The sequence below is a fragment of the Choloepus didactylus genome, chromosome 12 (genome assembly GCF_015220235.1).
Source record: "Choloepus didactylus isolate mChoDid1 chromosome 12, mChoDid1.pri, whole genome shotgun sequence".
Taxonomy (NCBI): domain Eukaryota; kingdom Metazoa; phylum Chordata; class Mammalia; order Pilosa; family Megalonychidae; genus Choloepus; species Choloepus didactylus.
In genome coordinates, this window is record NC_051318.1 from 4553396 (window position 1) to 4574944 (window position 21549).

Consider the following 21549-nt stretch of genomic DNA (forward strand, 5'->3'; position numbering starts at 1 on the left):
GGTCTGAGCCCAGATTCAGCGTTCCCCCTTCTGCTATTTCTAAGGCTACATATCTCTAGAAATATGTAAAACTGAACCTGAAAGGACAATATTAGGAAACTAAGAATAAGTTGAGCCTCTGGGGAAAAAAACAAAAAGGGTCTTATAAGACAGAATGGCTTCATTAAGTGACAGAGAAATCAAAACTACTGAATTCCTATGTTGCTTCCAGTTTTTCTGCTAAAAAGAATGAGCTTCCAAAAGTAAAGGGGAGCTCAAATGTGCTTAAGAGGAAAACAATACCTATAGCAGGTAAGGAAGGTAGTGAATGAGTTCCTGGTTGTTTTCGTGAGCTCAGGTGTGGGCACGTCCAAGTGTACTGAAGGGAATTACACGTCATCAAGAAACCCCTACTGGTCATCTCTGAGAAATCACAGTCATTGAGAAAAATGCCAGGAGGCAGCAGATAATATTTTGTGAAGGAAGACATCAGATCCAGATAATGACTATTTGTGAGTTCTCAATGTCAAGTCCTGGAAAAATTCTTGAATTGATGAATAAACAAATGGTTTGTAAGCCCTTGGGAAAGGAAATAGTGATTACTATGAGTCAGCTTTGATTCAATAAGAACAAGTCTTGCAAAACTAACTTCATTTTCCTTTTTTGATAGATTAAATGCATTTTCCTTTGACCTGTATTTTATATAAGGGCTTCATTATCTACTAATGTCTCCATTTAATCTTGTCACTCTACGAGCAAAGATACTGAGCGAGTGTGTACCTGCCAGTGAATTAGTCCTAGGCTATAACCTTAAAGAGAACAGATATGTTGGAAGGCGAGGTAACTCAGTTGAATAGCACTTGAAAAGCATCTCTGCAATTAGCCGCTGTGCTGGGTGCTATAGATTAAAAGATAAACAAGACACAGTCCCTGTCTTTAAAATGTCTGTAGCCTATTTAAAGGAAAATGGACAAAGATTAGTTTTCCTGTCTATCTGTGCAGCGCTCTGCAATAATCCTCAGGAAAATAAAAACCTCCGTGTTAGCCACCGCTGCTCCCAGAGCCACCCTCTCTTTCCACCATGTCAACGGGGACCCCGTTTTGGACAGGTCGGAAGTGCCAAGGGGGTCAGAGGTATCTTTTTCCCTGTATTCTAGGGGAAGACTGGGCTAAGCAAGTCAACTCCCTCCCCGCTGTGGGGACTGTTTTAGGGGCAAACAGGCCTGAGATAAAGATTCCAGAAGGCTTCTGAGGCGTACTCCTTCCTCGCCCACCGTGACAGTGTCACGTGAAGAGGGGTGCCCGAGGCCGCCCACAAGGCCAGCGAGAGGCCTGGCACCACCAAACCCTGGCCCACGGCTGGCGGCTCCCTAACCGCACATCTTTTCTACTTAAAGAAACAAACGGAAACTACTGTTGAAGTGCCTTTTAGTCAGGTATTTGGTTACCTGTAGCCCAAAACAGACTAACTGATATTACTCGTAATTACTGACTATGTTTTCTATTTAGACTAGTATATTCCGACAGAATAAGATTTCAAAATGATGCTTTCAAAATACCAAGATGACAGGTTTAGGAAATGGCTAAAATGACATCATAACTGATGACTATTAAATTTCAATAAACTTTAAGAGTTTTATTACTTGAATGAAGAAGCATTTATACACAGCATTTGTAAAACCATAATTTATACGCTATTATGCAGCAATTAATGAAAAACATCTTGAGGCTTTTAGAGTGACTGTTGCCAAGATCTTAAAATCTAAAAATGTTTTAATAATATGCTTGCTATGATATGCAAACTTTTTTACTCATTTATGAGAGTGTTCCAGAATGTTAAATAAAATTATCCCCTAACTATTTTGCTATTCTTAAAACAGCTGTTTATCATAATCTACTTCCCTACAAATGACCTGAAGAGAAAGAAAACTCCTTAGCCCTCAAAATAATCATACTGGTATAACCACATTTGTATTTCTGTCACCCGAGATTTAAACATGTTAACAAACCATAGATAATGTGCAATACGACAGCCTCACCTGGCTTGTGGCAATCCGTAGCTCGTCCCTACTCCAACCCGAGGCAAGCTATAGACAACTTTTTTTACTGTTGCTTGATCAGGGAAATTAAACATAACCGAGGCTGTGGTAAGAAGAAAAAACATGATTTAGAAAACCACAGGAGAGCTAGCCATCAATTTCAGAAATCATTTTCAAGTGCCTATCATGATTTATTGTAAAGGTAATGCATTTTCTTGGAAAAGAACCTTTCTATATAACTTCATCCATGAGAAATCTAGGGTTAACATGGTTAAAGAAAGTAATTCTCTTTCATTTATTTATATTTTGTTTATTTCTTTCAGCAAGACCATATCAAAGAAAGAAATAATGTACCAGGGAAAAATCCAAACAGTATCACACCATGTAAATGAATAACATCCAAATCTAAGTATATTTTCTTTCAAAATATTTAAGGGAACTTACTTCGGTTTGCCATAAATACTTCCAAAGCAGTGTTTTGTAGGAGATAACGTCTTGAAAACACAGCCCGTATCTCGCTGAACATCCATTTTCCATGAAGTCCCTCAGTGTATGCAAGAACCTAAAATAAATAATGTAAAGTGTCAATCAATAAAATAGGTATTTATGACTTATTCTGACAGTATCTTAGTCAGTGCTGTATAAAAGTCAGTAAATTAGAGATTATCTTCCTAAATTTCACGATATATCACAACATTGTCAATCACTTGATACTTTATATTGGCAAAATTCTGCCTTTTAAAATTTTGTTATTTGGCTTATCAGGAAATGAAGAAGCAGAAAAGTTGTATGTTCAAGGTAACTCGGTGACTTAAAACAGAAAATAAATTATGACTTTTGGGTCTTGTATAATAATTGGGTCAGGTGACCACTTGTGACATACACAGTTGGTTCTTTTCCAACATCCCTTCTCTCCCTTCTTTCTGGCTTACTAGAACTAGGTAACGTTCATATACACATATACATGTAGCATTCATACACGTATATGAATGGGTGTGGCTGTTGCAGTAACACTTTAGAACAACAGGGATGGGCTGCATTTGACCCAGGACCACAGCTTGGCTGATCTATAGTTTAAGCCAATCATGACAGCCCTTTTCCCAGTCTTCCTAGATATTCTCACAACTGTGGGAGAGGACAGTTGACCCATCTCTGGCTAATAAGTTGGGCGTGTTTCAGAAAAGCTTATAAAATGAGCTGTATGCAGCTAACACACCCCTTTCTCCTTCTTGCTTGAACGAAGATGTGATGGCTGGGACTGCAGCAGCTGCTGCACAACCATGAGAGGCAGGCCAAGGAAAGTGCAGGGAGGTGGGCCCTGATTCTGAGCTGCTGAAACAAACTCATCAACCACCCATCCCTGGGCCTTTAGTTACGGGAGAAAGAGCAACCCCTATTTGATTATGCCACTGTAGCCAGATCTCCAGCAAACACATTCCTTACGGATACACAGGGAAATATTAAAAACACATAAACACATTTTGTGTTTGCATTGGTATACTCTGTGTAATCAACTGCACTTTTATTTGGAGGAAGTGGAAAACACTTACTGAGTTTTAGATACATGATATTCAATAAACTTTGAAAATAAGTTATGAAGTACCTTTTCACATTCCTTTCTCAAGACTTAATATATAGCTTTTGGTCTTTTTTTTTAAAATTCTATTTTCTTACACTTTAACTCAGTTCTTGTCTTTCCCTAGATATTGGAAGGTTTTTGGAGGCAGTCAGACCTGTATTTAAATTCTGAAACATTTTGAAGCCAGTCAGCCTCCTATTCAGATCTTGGCTCTGCCATTTACTAGTTATGGGACATGGGAAAAATTATTTAACCCCATTTGACTTTTGTCATCTGGCAAAAAGTGATAACAATAACCCTCACCAGTAGTTCTGGCAAAGACAATGAAAGTAAAGTACACACCACTAGTTACCATTTAAGTTCTGTTCGTAAGTTCATATGTCTATTGTTTAGTGAACGTGACAAATATTTGTCAGTTTCTAAATGCCAAACACTTTGGCATACATTTCACAAAAGGGTGACAGTGACTTCTCACAGTTTATATTTATAAAATCTTAGTTGAGTGCAGTGATTTCCAGATGTGAATTTCATAGACCAGGATAATTTAGAAAGAGGTGAAGGGTGCTGAGACAGGGTTGTTAACTTTTTATTCTGTCAAGTAGGAAACATTTTAAGACAAATCAAACAGTCATAACAATAAAAACTACCTTCCATTAAGATTATCATTTCACCAAAAAATAAAAGTACTAAGGCCATTTGAAAATCCAAACAGTAAAACGAGTATAATGGTCCTATGCCTTCCCATGAGAGCAGTGCTGGCACCCGGTAACTGTTCCGGCATGCCAGGGGGTTGCGGAGCGTGTACATGGAGATATAAAAATATACATTATTCTAATTATAGTATACATTGTATACAATTATACACTATATACTGTATGCCACAAAATATATGTGGTATATTTTATATATCACACATATACATTTTTATTTGTTTTTCTTCCTGGGAACCATGTTGTAATAAATTTTTTTAAAAAAACTTTATTCGAGAAGTTGGGGGTTTACAGAAAAATTATGCAGAAACCCAGAATTCCCATATACCACCCAATTGCAGACACACGGTATCCAATATTATTAACACCTTGCATTCCTGTGGCACCTTTGTTACAACTGATGAAATGAAAACTGTATTATTCTATATTAACGATAGCTCATAATTTACACTGAGGGTCACTATTTTGTACAGTGCTATATATTTTAAATTTTTTATTCTAGAAGCATGTATCTTAACAATATTTAGCCTTCTGATCCACAGTCCACACCTGCGGCCCCTGCTCTCTCCTCTGCTCCCAGGTGAAGGGAAAGCACCGAGGTTAGTGCTCGACATGAGATGTGTGGCTCTGCAGCGAGGGGAGAATAAGATAGGGACGCTGTGAGACTCGGGGCACGCTGGCCAGCTGGGAACCTCCTTCAGGCCTGTGAAGAGGCGTTTAATCAATCTGTATACACTTTAGAAATGTAAAGGAATATCATTTATACTTGATTAAATTTGGAGCTCAAGGCCCATTTCTATAAAAATCTGGGCATCAAGCCCAGGTCTGAAATATGACCCAATGCTATGAAATTGCCTGTATTTTTTAAAAATACCTTTACCAGGAACATAATGCTTTGTGTTTCAGGGCTTTCTATAAGAACTCATTAAGTTTGTTTTCTATTATAGTCCAAGATATCTTTCAAAACCATTTAAATCCTCTCATCTCTACTTGAAGTTTGTGGGTTTTGTTTTCTTTCTTATATCAACCTTTCCGTATCACCTGGTTTGTGCCCGCCGGCTTCCCCAAATTACGTTGGAATCTAATCAACAAGTACTGCCTACTTCATCCAGCTTCATTTTCTGAAAACTGAATAAACATAATTCTTATTATTCTACATAGTTCATAAACAAGAATATGAAAGCACCCTGACCCCAAGACTTATGAAGTCTGTGATTTTCTCAGGTGACCACTGAAGTGTCTGTGCTGACTGCGTCATTTCCACAAGAGAGAAAGGGGAACGAGCTCCTGCTGGCCTTGGACCGAGGCCGGCCTCACTCACCTGTAACCTGGAGCACATGGGAAGCAAGAAAAACCAAACGGAATAGGAGCCTCTTGCAACCCACCCAGCCCAAAGTGCGCTTAACGCATTTTATCTGATGATCCTGTTGAAGAAAACTAGGGTTGCTGTGCACTCAAGTGTATCAGACACGCACGTGTTGTCAGAAACATGTACACGGCTGTCAAATCACTTTCACCTTTTTTCCCTTTTAAGGCAGCTAATACTGTACAACCTAAACAGTACTTGTTTAGTGATGGCTTTGTTGATCTCAAATCGTCTAACACAATGTTAGAACAAGAATTATGAATATATTTTTCTTTGAATATGAAAAATCTAAACTTTGCTTCCCGTTCTATTTCCCTTTCAGAGGTGGTGAAAGTGCCGTGGAGAGCGGGACAGACACGACCCACAGACTTGGGTCGAACTGTTCAATCAAAGCGCTTATAGAGCAATGCAGGGTTACAATCCCTGTTATTTTCACAATTGCGTATAAATGGTCAATGACTTCGGAAGATAAATACATTCAGGACAGAGCAGCTGACAGGGAATTTCAGTTGTGCAGTCACACCTGATCCCCCCTGCTCCCCTCCCGTCTGCCAGCGAATGGAGAGGCAGCCAAGGAACCCGAGGGAAGCTGAACCACCAGGCCGAAGAAGCCGTGTTCTGGAAGGCCCAGGCGCAAGACCCCCGCTGGGTTACAGCTGCTGGTGGTCCGTGGGTGGGTGGGGGTGGCAAGGACAGCAAGATGTCTGCAGGGCCCTCCTCCCACGTCTGACCATTCAGTTTTGGTGAGGCTATTTCCTATTAACCAAAGGCATGGAGAGAACAAGAAAAGAAAAAAAAAAAAATGTTGAGCTGTATATGGAAGAACTTAAATAGCAATCAGTTTCCAGACCCTCAACTTCCTAAAACTCAGCTGTCTGAGAACGTGCCTGTGAAGGGCGGACAAGTTCACTTCCTAGCTCCCTTTCACATTGCACATTAGGAAAAAAAAATTAAACGAAGAAAAGATGCCTCTCAAAAGGAAGAGGGGAGAACACCTCCTAAGTGGGTCTCAGGCCAGCACCACCCTAATTCCAAAGTCACAGTTAACATCGTGCTTACTGGTGAGAGACTGAAAGCTTCCCCCTAATATCAGGCATACGACAAGGACGCCCACCGTCACCACTGTTCCTCACCATTGTACCTGAAGTTCTAGCCAGAGCAATCAGGCAAGGAAAAGAAATAAAAGGCATCCAAATTGGAAAGGAAGATGTAAGATTATCCCAATTTGCAGATGACATGATCATATATATGGTAAATCAAAAAGAAATTACAAGAAAAGTTACGAGCACTAATAAATGAATTCAGCAAAGTGACAGAGTAAGATCAATATGCAAAGATCAGATGTGTTTCTACACACCAGCAATGAAGAATCTGCAAATGGAATCAATAAATCAACTCCATTTCCAATAGCAACTGAAATAATAAAATATTTAGAAATAAATTTAACCAAGTATGTAAAGGACTTATTTGTAGAAAACTACAAAACATTACTGAAATGAAAGAAAACCTAAAATAACTGAAAAGATACTCTGTGCTCATGGATTGGAAGATTTAATGTCATTAAGATGTCAATATTTCCCAAAAGAAACTAAGTTTTAATGCAATCCCAATCAAAATCCCAAAAGCCATTTTTTTTTCCAGAAATGGAAAAGCTGATCAACAGATTCACATGGAAGGGCAACAGACCCTGAGGCCAAAACCATCTTGAAAAAGAAAGAAAAAAGTTGGAGAACTCACACTTCCCCACTGCAAAACTTACTACAAAGTTACAGTAGTGAAAATAGCATATTTTAGCAGAAGGACAGACAGAAAGACCCAACTGAATAGAACTGAGAGTTAAAAAACAACAACAACAAAAAACAACCAACCTACACATATGTGGCCAATTGATTTTTGACAGGGGAGTCAAGTTCACTCAACAGACCAAGAACAGTCTCTTCAAAAAATGGTGCTGGGAAAACTGGATATTCACCTGCAAAAGAATGAAAGTGGACCCCTACCTTACACCGTAACTCTAAATGGATCAAAGACCTAAACAATAAATATAAGAAACTAAAACTATAAAATTCTTGGAGGAAAAAATAAGGAAAATCCTCAGGACCCTGGATCTGGCAATGGATTCTTAAGACTTTACACTGAAATAACAGGAAACAAAAGAAAAAATAGATAAATGGAAATTCATCAAAATTAAAACCTTTTGTGCATCGAAGGACATTATTCAGAAAGTGAAAAGACAACCAACCGAATGGGAGAAAATAACTGGAAACCACATATCTGATAAAGGTTTAATATCCAGAATATATAAAGAATGCTACACCTCACCAACAAAAAGACAAACAACCTATTAAAAATGGGCAAAGGACTTGAATAGACATTTCCCCAAAGAAGACATGGAAACGGCCAATAAATTCATGCTCAACATTATTAACCATTAGGGAAATGAAAATCAAAACTACAGTGAGATACCATTTTGTACCCAACAGAAAAGCAAATATTAAAAAAGAACAAAACAAAACAGAAAATAGTAAGTGCTGGTGAGGATGTGGAAAAACAGGACTACTCATACCTTGCTGGCGGCAATGCAGAATGTTACAGCGGCTGTGAAAAACAGTTTGGCAGTTTCTCAAAAAGTTAAACATAGAACTGCGTGTGACCCAGCAAGCCCACCTTCCTAGGTGTAGACCCAAAGAACTGAGAGCAGCTGCTTGGACAGGTACTCGTACCCCAGTGGTCACAGCAATTATTCACAACTGCCAAGAGATGGAAGCCACCCAGGTGTCCACCAACAGATGAGTGGATAAGCAAAATGCATACAGCGGACGCTTATTCGGCTGTAAAAAGAAATGAAGTCCTGATATGTGTGACAACACAGAGGGACCCTGAAGACAACGTGCTGAGTGAAATCAGCCAGACCCACAGGGACAGCTGTTGCATGAATCCACTTCTATGGAGCAGCTAGAAATGCAAATGCTGAGACTGAAGGTAGAGACCCAGTTATGGGGTGGGAGGGATGGGAGTGAATGCATAAGGCTGCAGGGTTCTGACTGCCTCATGGGAAAGTTCTGGAAACGGATGGTGGTGAGGGTGGTGCAACACTGTGAGTATGATTATCGCACTGAATGGTGTGCTTGAGAGGGCTCGAGATGGGGCAGTTTATGCTATTATATTTCCATAATTAAAAAGAGACACTAAAGAGACAATGACAGTTAAATGCAACACATGATCCTGGGCTGGATCTAGTAATAGAGAAGAGGCCCCAAAGCACATTATTGGGATGTATGAAAAAACTGGAATGTAGACTGTATGTTTTATATCAATGTTAAAGTTCTTGAACCTGATAACTGCATTTAAGGTAGTTATGTAAGTAAATATCCATGATCTTAGGAAATGTACATGGAAGTATTATGTGTCCAAGGAGCATGATGCATACAACTTACTTTCAAATATTTAGAAAACTGATAGACACAGAGAGGAATTGGTAGACAGATGATAGAAATATACACCAAATGTGGCAACATGTTAAAATTGGTGGAACCGGTTATCTGGGGGAGTGGGGTGCTGGAATTCTCTGTGTGGGTTTGTTTTTGCAATTGTCCCGTATGTTTGAAATTATTTCAAAATATAAAATCTAAGGGAGAAAAAGCTTCCTCTGTGTGGTGTACTGGTTGGGGTACGAGGTCTGCTGAGGGGTAGGAGTGTCAACAAGGGATGACTCAAAATACTGAAGTATGTATTGGAAAAGTGCACACCCCTAACGACGAGGTTTAAAAAATCCTTTTGCAAGTCAGATGGTTTCCAAATTCTTTGCTTGCAAAGAGTTGAAGCTGGATCTAATTGGGCTGTCACTTGAGAAAAAATGAAAAAATAATTCTTGATAATGGATTGCTAGGTGGCTTTGGCAAATAATTTAGGAGTACAAAAAATCTAGTAACACTGATATCATAATACTTTCACTCTCTTCTACTTATTTATGTGAACAATATTTCTCAGCAATTACATCTGCAAAAGCAGAAATCAGGAGGCCTTCTGATATTGATCCTTGTTATTCTTAGCAACAACTTACATTCTTCCGTGAATATATTAACCATCCATCTCATTAAGAGACGAATTTTCAATATCATTTCACTTTTTATGTTTGATAGTTTTAATTATTTAAAAAATTTATACAATATATTTATGTTGTTTTGATTTAAGTTGCTATATGACTGTAGACTAATAATATTTATAATAATAATTTATTCCAGAATAAATCTTTAAAACATTTAGAATTTTATGGTCTTAAGAATTAAAAAAAAATTTAATTCATATGTACATATACTTTTTCCAGATTATTATAATAGGGTGATCAATAAAAGACTTTCAATAATAAAATATCTTACATTAGATAAATTTTGGAGGGGAATGGAATGGAAATATGAGCTCAAAGAGACAAAGGAGTGGCTATTATATTTCCATTTTAAAAAAGAGCTACTCAAGTATTTTAAAATGGATCATAGTAATCAAACTACCATCCCACTGATATATTTGAGTCCACTGGAAATATCTGAAAAGTGATATAACAACTTTATTTTAAAGTCTCAATATTTAGAACACAGTGGATATTGCATCCTTTAAACATTTTTCAACTTATGGAAAACTTCAGTTGTGGCAAGTAGTTATTAAATTTATCTATTTTATCACACATCCTCCCCAAAAGTTGTGGCAAGTAGTTATTAAATTTATCTATTTTATTACACATATCCTCCAAAAAGTGTAGCCCTCATGAGGGAAGAGATGAGGCTGCCTTCTTTTTGGCATTCCTTACAGAACATGCACACAAAAGGAACTCCATCAATTTTTGCTGAATGAAACATTTAAAAAACTAATTTACAAACAAGATTTGGGTTGCAGCTGGAGTCCTCTGTGCCTAGTTCATCTTCAAATGCATATTCAATGGTAAAACTCTCAAAATAAAAAATGATATTGGCAAGCCTGCCTCATTTTTGTCCTACTCACAAATGTCCCCATGTGTAATTATCATATCTTTGGCTGTGTTTCCTCATTGTCTCAAAATTTGGCAAACCTTAATATCTTGTATTTTTCCTTCTGCTGTTATTTAAAGAAGGGAGAGGGTGGGGAGAAGGGAACTAGACATTACACTATCGGAAAGAAACTGATTTCTAGTCTGTCGTATTTACTTCCATTTCCATGCTGAATATGCTAACTTCTCTTATATTGTGTGTAGCTACAATTTTTTAAACTAGTTATATGTATGTCTCCTGTCTTTAGATTTTTTTTTTTTTTTTCTATTTCAGATCATTTGAATTTATGAGCTGGAGTGTTTTCTTTGAACCAATTTGATAATAGGGCCTGATTTTACAGCCACTGTAAATTGCTGACACAAATGCTTTCCTCTTTTTGAAAATATTTTATATTAAAGTTTTATGTACAATCAGAAATGATACAACATTTGATGGGGAAGCTGTAGTAACCGCAGTTGCAATAATCAAATCAGTCTCGACTTAGAGAGTAGATATAAAAGAGAACTGCTTTTCACTAGAGATCCAATTATGTTATGAGAGGAATCATTTGGAACATTAAAAACTCTTTATTATGAAAAATTTTAAACACACAAAAGTAGTGAGAACTGTGTACTGGAGAGAGAAACCTTAAGTTTTCTTTTTTTAATTCAAGGGCTAACCTACCTTTTCTCTAGTTAACCTTTCTCTACATTTAAAGGCACATGTCATACAAATACTAGCACATTTTCCAATTCTATCTATCATAACTTCTAGCATTTTAAAAAAAGGGGCCCCCCTGTCATGAATATCAAAATGGAGTTTGTGTATAAAGCATAGGTACCATGGCACACAGTAGGTGTTCCATAAGTGGTAACTATGATTATCGAGAGCGGGATCACACCCGGCATCGGGCTGCCATATGCACCTCCCACCTCTCCACTCCCGGCCATCCTGACAGTGCTGTGCTCCCTCATGTCCCTGTGCCCTGCACATGGTGCTCCTTCTGCCTAGGAGATCCCTCCTCCCTGCTCTTCTGGTTACCACCCAGCAATGACGGAGCCTGGAGACCTTGCTGCACCCTCTGAGCACCTGTGCACAGGTGTACGTGAGACCATCCAACCACGTTCCAGCTGCTGATTCATTCGCTGCTGAACCCATCCACTGTGGAGCCCACCCCGCCCAGCACAGATTATATATGCGCTAATCCACGGATGTTTTATGGTTTAAGCTGCCTGAGTTGGGGCATCTGTTACTTGCCTGTCAAAGTTCTCCGAGACAAGCCCTCATCCCCTGGGGTTGTCTTCCTGTTTCCCTTCTCTGAAGAATGAAAAACCCGAGCAATACACACTGGTAGTTCTCAGTGTTCCAGCAGGGCTGTGGGCTTAAGCAGCTGTTTTCAATATGCCATAATTACATATATTTCACAAAACTCACTACCTGGAAAAGCCAGATGAGCTAAGCAGTCTCTGAACGTGTGAGTTCATGCTACTCGGATTCTCGCTCCCTCAGTGGTACTTAGATATCTTCATCCTCATGACTGAAAGTATCTTCATGACCATCAGTATCTCGACAAGCAGAAGAGACTCTCAGTGACCCAGGCTAAGAGGGGATAAAGCTATGTAAGAATTTTCTGCGTTTGGAAACCATTCTATTATGGAGCCTTCCTTAAATGTCCTGCTACGTCAGGGGCTGAGGTCAGTGATTAGAAATGCTGCCTGGACCTGCACGTGCTTATTTCAGCCACTATCTTTAATCACATCTAATTGGATCTTTTAACTCAGGGCTTTTTGAGAATTGCAAATTTTTACCTGAGAAGAACTGAACCCTGTATTATGAAACAAACTATTCAGAGCTCAGTTAGAGTCACATGGCTAGGAGCCAACATGTGCAGCTCTAACTACAAATGCTTCCTGGTTTCATGAACTGTCCCCTGCAAAGGTGGAGGGGTCTCTGAATTTCTCTATGCCCCATCTGTGGTGCCCCACATTCCAGTCACCTGAGACCACCTGCAGGTGCAAGTTCTAGATGCACGTCCCCTCCTTGCCCACCTGGTAAATTCCTACTAGGTACCAAAAGCCTCCTACACAAACAAGGCGTGTGTTCACAAGACATTTACCACCGATCACGACCTGCCAGGAAGGTGCCAAGCTGATCAGGACCCAGGAAGGCACAATGAAAGTGAATCAGTTATCAAGCTCTGAAGACTTTTCTTTTTCAGAGTTTTTAAAGCGTGGGGACCTGGGCACTTGGGGCACCCAACGATGCATCCTCAGGCTTCAGGAGAATCTGGTTTTCCTTGATCTTAAAGTGAGAACGCTTTCTTCTATCATGATTACTCTTTCCCCAGGAGTAGCTATAAAATGAAACCCAATCTTCATGCGGAGAATTTGCATTTTGGAGGTGCCTAGGTAGGGGACCCCTCGGCACGCTCCCACACGGGCAGTGCGCTCTGGAGCCGCTTACTTTGGGGCACACCGTCATTTCTTATGCATCGGTGCACCATGCAGTATAGGAGGAACTTGGACTTTGGAAGATGGACAGACAGACTGTGCAGTCTGACCCAGCCTCCTCCTAGCTTGCGCAGATGGAAGAGTCACCGGCAGTTCCTGAATGAGGACTCCCAGCCGCTTTACAGGGTTGCCGTGACTACGGAGGGAGCCGATCCGGAAACTGAAGTGTCCAGCGGGGGCGGCATGAAGACCCTGCTCCCCACATGAGGCGAATGGACGGAATCCCAACCTCCCGACCCCCTCACCCCCAGCCAGGAGAGGCCCGAGAAGCCCTGGCCCTGCCGGGCCCGGACCCCCGGGAGGGTGGGCCACTCTCCGGTTTTCTGCATCTCACGCTGCTCTGCGGGGTTCGTCCTCATGCACCACTCACTGGAGGGGACTGAGTGTTCCTCTGCCATATTGGAGCTCTAATCTTAAAAAAAAAAAAACACCTTTCTGCTTTAATTGGAGACAGTTCAGCTACGAATTTCTTGTGATATTTTTACATCTCTCAGTTTTCTGTATTAGAAGATAATTAACAGCTCTCTAGGAAATGCAACCCACTTTAAATGTAAACATGTCAGTAAACGCCCCTGGCTTGTAACTGAATTCCAGGATCTGCGATTGGAAGAGGTTTTAGAGACCTCCCAGCTTACAGGCAAGGAAAATATTATTTACAGGGCTAGGTATTTCCCAAAAGTCTTTTCTGCATTCTTGAAATGCTTCAAGACTTCTTTTTTCCTTCTGTTTACTTTATATTTCTTGTTTGCAGGCTATTTGCAGATTTGTTACAAAATGCTTGCCATGTGGAGAATTTGCCATTTGTCTCTTCGATTTGGGCATCATGGGCAAGTTCCATGCCCCGGGTAAGGGCTGTGGCATCACAGATCATTTTTCATTAAGCAAAAATGGGGTCAGTACCTATTAGTTTCCAGATACTGTGTTAGGCTCTGGGAATTCTTTAGTGGACAAGTCAGAGATGACTTCTGCTTTCATGGAGTTTATACTTTCTATCGGTCCCTTGATCTGTAAGATTGAGATAATACTTTTATTTTACTGTGTTGTTGAAAGAATGAAATGAGCTACTGTATTTAAAGTTCGTAACTCCAGAGTCTCCACTGCAAGGACCAGAGGTCACTTTTCTACAGCAAGGGTGGTCCAGCGTGCCTACTGCAGAAAGGACTAACTGGTTAAGTAGTTTTAAACCTGGTTCTCAAGAAATGGCAGCTCTAGAGATAATGGTGATGCCATGAGCACGCCTTGGAAGGATGCTACACTGGAAATCTGGATTAATCCGTTAGGAAATGAAGGCAGTTTACCCTCAAACAGCTGCAGTGGGGGAGGAAGACTGTTTCCTGGGCGCCTGGCGCAGCTGCCGGTGGGCAGGAGGTGCAGCCATACATTTTAGTAAGTAAATAGAAGTGCATCCTAGACATTCACTTGGCAAAGTAATTTATAAAAAATATGATTCTTCTAGTATAGAATTCTATACCGCAAATATACTATGTGGAGTTAATATATTTAGCTAATATGTATTTTAAGAATGTGCTGCTAGAATTTGGGGCAAGACAGCAGTTACAAATTTTGAAAGATTAAGATCAAAATTTTAATCTTTCAAAATTTTAATGAAGTAAAAAAGATTCGTATCCTCATAACTAATGCCACTAAGATTTGGGAGGATGTTCCAAACAGGAATGTCAAAGTGATCTAGATGGGAAGCTGAAAGAGCGAGAGATCCATAGATGTGTGTGATTTTCATAATATATCCTATAAATGTATATGATACCTATCATGCAAAATTACATGCATGAGACAAACCATGCAATTTATTAATAATCTCCTTTTAGAGATGTTTTGATACGGTAAGATCTTGTTTAAAACAAACTCAAAGAAACAGATACATCACAGAAAAGGTATTACAAATGACTTACTTGATTGAAAAGATACTTAACCTGTTCCAGAGTAGGAAACTTGAAGCTACACAAAGATAACATTAAAAAAAAAAATCTATCAGATTGGCAAAAATGCAAAAATCTGATAATACTCTGAGCTTGCTGTAAGGAAAACGGGCGCTCCCCATATATGGGCAAATTAGTATAATTTATACGGGGGGAATTTTGGCATTAGCTATCGAAATTTCAAATACATATGCCCTATGATCTAGCAATTCCACTTTTAGGAATTTATCTGGTAGGCAGACCCCCCCACAAGTGAGATGGAGTGTGTAGCAGGCTCACCACCACAGCACTGCTTGTGACGGCAAAAGAACTGGAGGCAGATGTCCACTGACAGGGGGCCAGTTAAAGTATGGCAAAAGCCTGACGCTTACACCATTTTGAGGGAGGCCCTTCTTCAGGAAAAGAATACAAAATTACAAATAAAAATGAACTATGGATGTGGCTATTTATTTAGAATGAGAAGAGAAACTGCAACAAATTACTGTAGAAACTCAGGTCTTCTTCTGAGGTCTCAAGGCAATTTGGTAAACTGAGGCCATTAAACGCCTCTTGGCAGCTCTGGGCTTGCACAAGGCCCTGTGGGCTGAGGGGCTTTGAACTCAAGCGTCATTAGCTTTATAGCAAATCTAACTCTGGGAGAAACGTCTAGGATAACGCGTGTGCTTAAACTAACTTCTCATTAGTTTCAAATTTTAGTCAATCTCGCAACATATAATTAAAAAAATTTACTTTTTAAAAAATGTGCCAAAACAGATCAGAAATCTCTGGTATGTCATAAACAGGTAATAACTTCCTTAAATTTTAACATACCTATAACAAAGCTTTCTGACTCACAAGCATTATATTTAGCAATTATATTATATAAAATAACTCAGCAATTAGTGTAATTCATTTTGTGGTTTTATGTCATTTTTGTCATTAAGGAAATACCTAATGTGTGTTCACATTATGCTTCAAAATATTTAAAAGGTCTTTGAATATACATGGGAAGAAAAATACCCATTTACTTTCCAATTTAATTAAAAAAAAAAAAAAAAAGGACCAATGGTTTTTCCATTAGGGACTGAGGTGCCAGTGTTCAGCTGCTCTCAACTAGCTTTCCCTGGGAGACATTTTCATGTGATGAAGAAAAGATATTTTAATGCATCTTGAAATAAATATCCTAGCTTCTAATAAATGCCAAGCAGTCAAGCATTAAAATGAAATCCAACGGTATATCAAAGCTAAATAAAACTTACACTTTCTTCAACTTTTTAGCAACAAGATAGGGTTTTTAAAAGCAACATTAAGAAGAAAGTTTAATCTATGATAGACTACACTTTCATACGGATCTTACTTTCTATTTCTTTTATGAATTGCAAAGCAAAGCCCAGCATACAGTGTAAGATGAAGCTCTGGTCCAGTCTAAGCTTTTCAAGCCTAATCAAATGGGTGTAAAAACATGTACAAAAAGATGAAAGTCTCCTTGCTTTACATATGGCAAAATAAATCAGTGAAGAGCTGAGAGAAGACGTGAGTGGTTCCACAGGGGCAGGTTAAGTCTGACGCTAACGCTTACTTAAAACGGTGACAGTCTGGGGTGGGGAGGCCTGGCTGGGCCGCTTTAATTTCTCGCTGGAATAGCTCTCTCCCAACCGTCTGCAGCACATCAAAGTCTCTGGAGCTCAATTAAAATTGGATTATATTGAAATGCTCTATCCATGGGAGCTGTGCACTCACTAACACTTTCCTCTCAGTAATACTCCAGATGACAGTTGCCCATCCCAATTTAAAACAGTTGTCATAGAGACGGGAACTAAAGCAGCAGAAACTCAGGATATGAAGGAAAGGTAAGGGCTGGGGTTTCTGGGAACGAGAAGCTTGCTTTTTGTCAGCAACATCAACGACTTATTACACCAACGAGTAAGTCCAAGAGACACAAACATCATTATGTTTTGTATCTTTCGTGTGAATGGGAAGGCAGCTAATGGTGGCACAAAGATTCCCTCAGCATACACGGTCAAATGTTTCACTTACTAAAAATTAAGACCACACGTTCCCCACAACAGAAAGAAGCTACCACCAACTAACCATGGCTGGAGCAACACTGCGCTAGCAGCTGTAAAAGATGTCAACATCTGCTTTCTGATTACAGGTACAGCCAAGAATAATAATCTCTTGGCTAAAGATTTCTTTTCTTCTCCAATACCTCCCTTGTAAAAGTTTAAACTGGGGCTGAAAAGGAAAAATCAGGATTCTGTGTGCATTTCAAACTCACGCCTATTTTTTGGCAAACTCAGTTAACCTCAGAAGGGGCTCTGTCACTGACAGAGAAACCCATTTCTCCATTTGATTTTGGAGCTTATTTCTGGTTTCAATGAGCAGCTATTCTGTAATCTTCTGTAATTTCTCTTCCTGACTTCAAAGCCTATTGACATGGCAGGAACTCCAGCCCAGCTTCCCCAGAGCCCAGGAACGAAGGGAGCAGGAGCCTCGGCAGCCCAGGGACTGAGGCGCTGGGCAGGGGAGGGTGCCTGGGCACGAGGCTGGCTTCTCACGGAGTGGCACGTTTCCGGCACTCTGAAAACCCCTAGCCTTTCTTGTGACTGGCTGACAGCAAGGCCCAAGGTTGTTTTCCCAACCCCGTGCCGGTCACCATGGAAATAGATGGACTCGTGCTATTTTACAGGGGGTGGCTGGGCGCTCCTCCCAGGCCCTCAAAGGGGGCTTCGTCCCCTCCTGGGCAGACCACGCTACGAAGCGTGACCAGGCAGTGCAGGCGCATGCCAACGGGGAGGGGACAGCAATGCAGCGGGAGAGCTGAGACCCACACAGATCAGGATTTGTCAAAACAAGGCCCTGGTTTAGGCCAACAAGAAGGGGCCTCCAGCTCGGGCCCCGGCAGAGCACAGCCTTCTTCTTTATGTATTTCTCTCTTCCTTTATTTTTAGCCCAGCTGTGGAAAGCACCATCTAATGAACCTGTCTGGGGCGGCTGTCCCCATCCTGTCAAGCGTGTCAGGAAATGACAAGCGCTGGGGACAGCCGCCGCCACTCACAGGCAGCCCTGCCAGCTGGAGAGCTCAGCCCCAATCTAATCACACCACCAGAAAATAACTTTCACGCTTTCGGCTTGACAGGATGGACCAAGGAGAAAAACCAGGATGGGAAACAATGCTTTTTGTTTCGATTACATATCATTTTTACACAGTAATTAAAAAGAATCTACCAACACATGCAAACCATGTAACGTCCTAACAATGCAACAATGTGCAAATGTCATTATTAGAAAGAAACAGATATAAAGGTTACTTTGATAACATGGACACCAGGAAAGAAACGTAACGCCTCCTCCGTCTCTTTCCGCATTCACACTGCGTCACACAGGACAACAAACGTCATTTTCAATTTGGTTTATTGATAGTATAATTCCTGATCTTCAAAGACAATTCTCTCAAAGTTCGCCAGGTTGCAGTAATGCTGAATTTATTTCCTGTGTTCTGAGAACCAATATACGTGAAGACAGTGAGAGGATAAAACCGGTGTCTTCACATGACTTTAACATATTTTCTGCCTTTTTTCAAGTTGGAAAAACGTGCCATTAAGAATAAATGAAAACCCACCAAGGACATTACAACTTGGACTGCGGGTATAAAACTTGACACCAGGGACTAAAATGTGAAAAACTATAATAAAAAAGCATATTTTCTGATTAATGCTTATATCATTTTTAACCTTCTGTGAACCAAATGAATGTTTCAACATCATACAGAACACTGTATAAATCTGTTCAATTTACATGTAACCATTTAAAGTAAAGTTTTATGTAACAGGAGGTGGACCCTTTGTTTACTATCTGACCAAACAGGAATAAGTGACTATATAATAAAATACGCCTTCAGCCCAGCATTTCCCACTAACACGTTTCATAAGGCATCCGCCAGCACTGGCACTGAGCCCGCCAACGAAACGTGGTGCTCTGGGTTTCTGAGTAAACATGAATGTACATAAATGTGCAGAACAGGCTAACACGCTATTCATCTTGATACATTCTGATGTAACCAGATTCCCACTTGCACTCACATTCAACGTCATGAATCACAAAATTCAATGAGTGGTAGCCATGTTACGTTAATTTCAGCATGTTTGAATATCTTACTGACAATACGGAGCTGGCAGAGTGTAACTGGCCACCGTGGCTGACCCATCCGGCTCACCGGGCTCCGCCTGGATCAGGGGTGACAACGGCCTCAGAGGCTGTTGTGGGCGATGTGGCGGGCACATGCGGTGCGCGGCTGGCAGTCACCGCCGCCGTTCACGCAGGAGTGCAGAGAAGGGCAAAGGGCTCAGGCTTGGGTTCACCTGCCTCTGTGCCCACTGGATCAGGAACGCGCCTTGAACCTAACTCCACAGTGTGCAAGCAGCGGACAGAGGCCACCTCCCCGGTCCACAGAGAGGCCGGGGGTCCTGCATGAACAAAGGAGGCCAGGACCAAGGGCCCCTACCCTACAATCACCGGGGCGAGGGGGCTATGCATTTAAAATTTTGTATTTTCTTACACAAAATACATATTTGTAACATACAATGGTTTTTTCAAGCTTTCATGTTTAATTTTGTCGTTAGTTTGCTCAGTGCTGTTCTACTGCTGCATTATTTAATTCATTTCAGTCATGTAGGAGCAAGGAGAGCTATGGCCTACTGACCCCAATTTTCACTTAAAGAAACAAATTTCTTTTCTGCAAACTAACACAATTTTTCTCCTGTCAACCTTGTTTTAAAACATTAACCTTATTCCCACTATAGTAAATATTCATATTTTTCAAGCTTTAATCAAGTTATGAAATTGCTTCTGTTCTTAGTTTATCTATTCCAAAGAAAATGATTTTACAATATTATTTTCAATTGAGTATGTTTTGTTACTGTTTAAATGTACTTAAAAGAATGCCTCTATTTCTCTGGCATCAAATAACATCTAGAAGGTGATGATATAAAGAAAACAAAATGAGGCAAATAGAGTCTGATTATAGGTTTTCTTGATGATGGCTAGATACAGTGTTTCTGGGAAGCCGTAGCATTGGTCTGCTTTTCTGTTGAAATCATCATAAAGGATGTACTCATTCCTGGAATAAAATCGTTAGATGTCTCAAAAACTATGAAAGTTAGTAGGAAGCCTAAATGGGACATAGTCAATTGACTCGAATGTATCAATGACATAATGTAGCATTTCTAGGGATGGAGGGAACAGAATGGAACCACGATGGGGTATGAGATGGACCTGTAATGTTTTACTTAGTAAAAACAATCAGAAGCAGAATATGGAAAAATTTTGAGACATGTTAAAGTTGAGTGGCGGGTACATAAATATTTTTTACTCTTTAATTTTCACTGTTTTTTGAATGTCTCATAATACTATAAATTAAAGTATTAACAAAACAAAAATTTTAAAAGTACTGAAAATATACTTTTACATATATTGGTCTACCAAGCATTTTCAAACATTTAACTTTGCTTCATGGAATCACTAAGAGATGGGCAGGCCAGGAATTTTTATCCCCATTTGCCGGCGAGGAAGAAAAGGCTTAGTGATGTCAAGTTTCTTCATCAAGGTCATGAAAACCCTGACTGAGGCAGGGCTGAGGACAGGCCCAGAACCCCAGAAACCCGTGGGCAAGTGCTCTCCAACTTAATTCATTAGTACAGCCCTATTTTCCACTGCTCTCTGTTTAGTGCATCTCTTGCTAAACATTCGATGGTTTGACCTACGAGACACTAAAGAAGAATAAAGCAAAGTAAATAAATATGTGAAGCATCTGATAGCCTGTGACAGTGACAAGATAACCTGTTCGTTTCTTTGCTTTAAATATTTTCTGGCACATAGTAGGTTCAAAAACAGACAGTAATTAACAAGTTTTGCTATTCAGCATAATTCTAAATAAATGGTATCAACTTGGGTTCTCTAAGTAAAAACCTGGTTCACACAAGGATCAACATACCTTGCGCTCCATCTTTCTCATGCTACCCACTGAGAAAAAGCCTCCTGAGCGCCCCTGCAGGCTCCGGCCCACGACCCCAGGCCCGCTGATCAGGAGCCTCCGAGGAAGGGCCTGCAGCCCGGCTCTTTGCCACTGGGTAGGCAAAACCTTTACTGAGAAGAGAGTTGTCGTATACTTTTCTATGATATAAAAGTCCACATATTTAATTATACAATTCATATTGACAGACACTAATTAATGTTGTTCTTAGTAATATAAAAAAAAATCCAAGGGAAGTATTATAGCATTTCTTTTTCTTGGTCAATATTTAGCTTTTTTGGGTTTGCTGGCTTAGTCAAGCTAGAATGCAATTTTATGTAGGTAAACATACTTGCATCCATTTCTGTATGTGAGTATGTATTCATGTATGTAAATGCAGTGTAATCTGCCAGGTTGAGATGAAGGAATTTAAAATGATG

General features: G+C 40.0%; 1 protein-coding gene across 7 annotated transcripts in view; it reads right to left on the bottom strand.

Moving 5' to 3' along the window:
- Positions 1-21549, bottom strand: part of NBEA (neurobeachin) — a 637956-nt gene that overhangs the window by 116438 nt on the left and 499969 nt on the right. For all 7 annotated transcript variants that reach the window (XM_037800588.1, XM_037800589.1, XM_037800586.1 and 4 more), the window contains 2 exons: positions 2463-2580; positions 2019-2121 (listed from right to left, as the gene is read on the bottom strand). In XM_037800588.1, coding sequence (XP_037656516.1) covers positions 2019-2121; positions 2463-2580 — 221 coding nt within the window. The remainder of the gene's footprint in view (positions 1-2018; positions 2122-2462; positions 2581-21549) is intronic.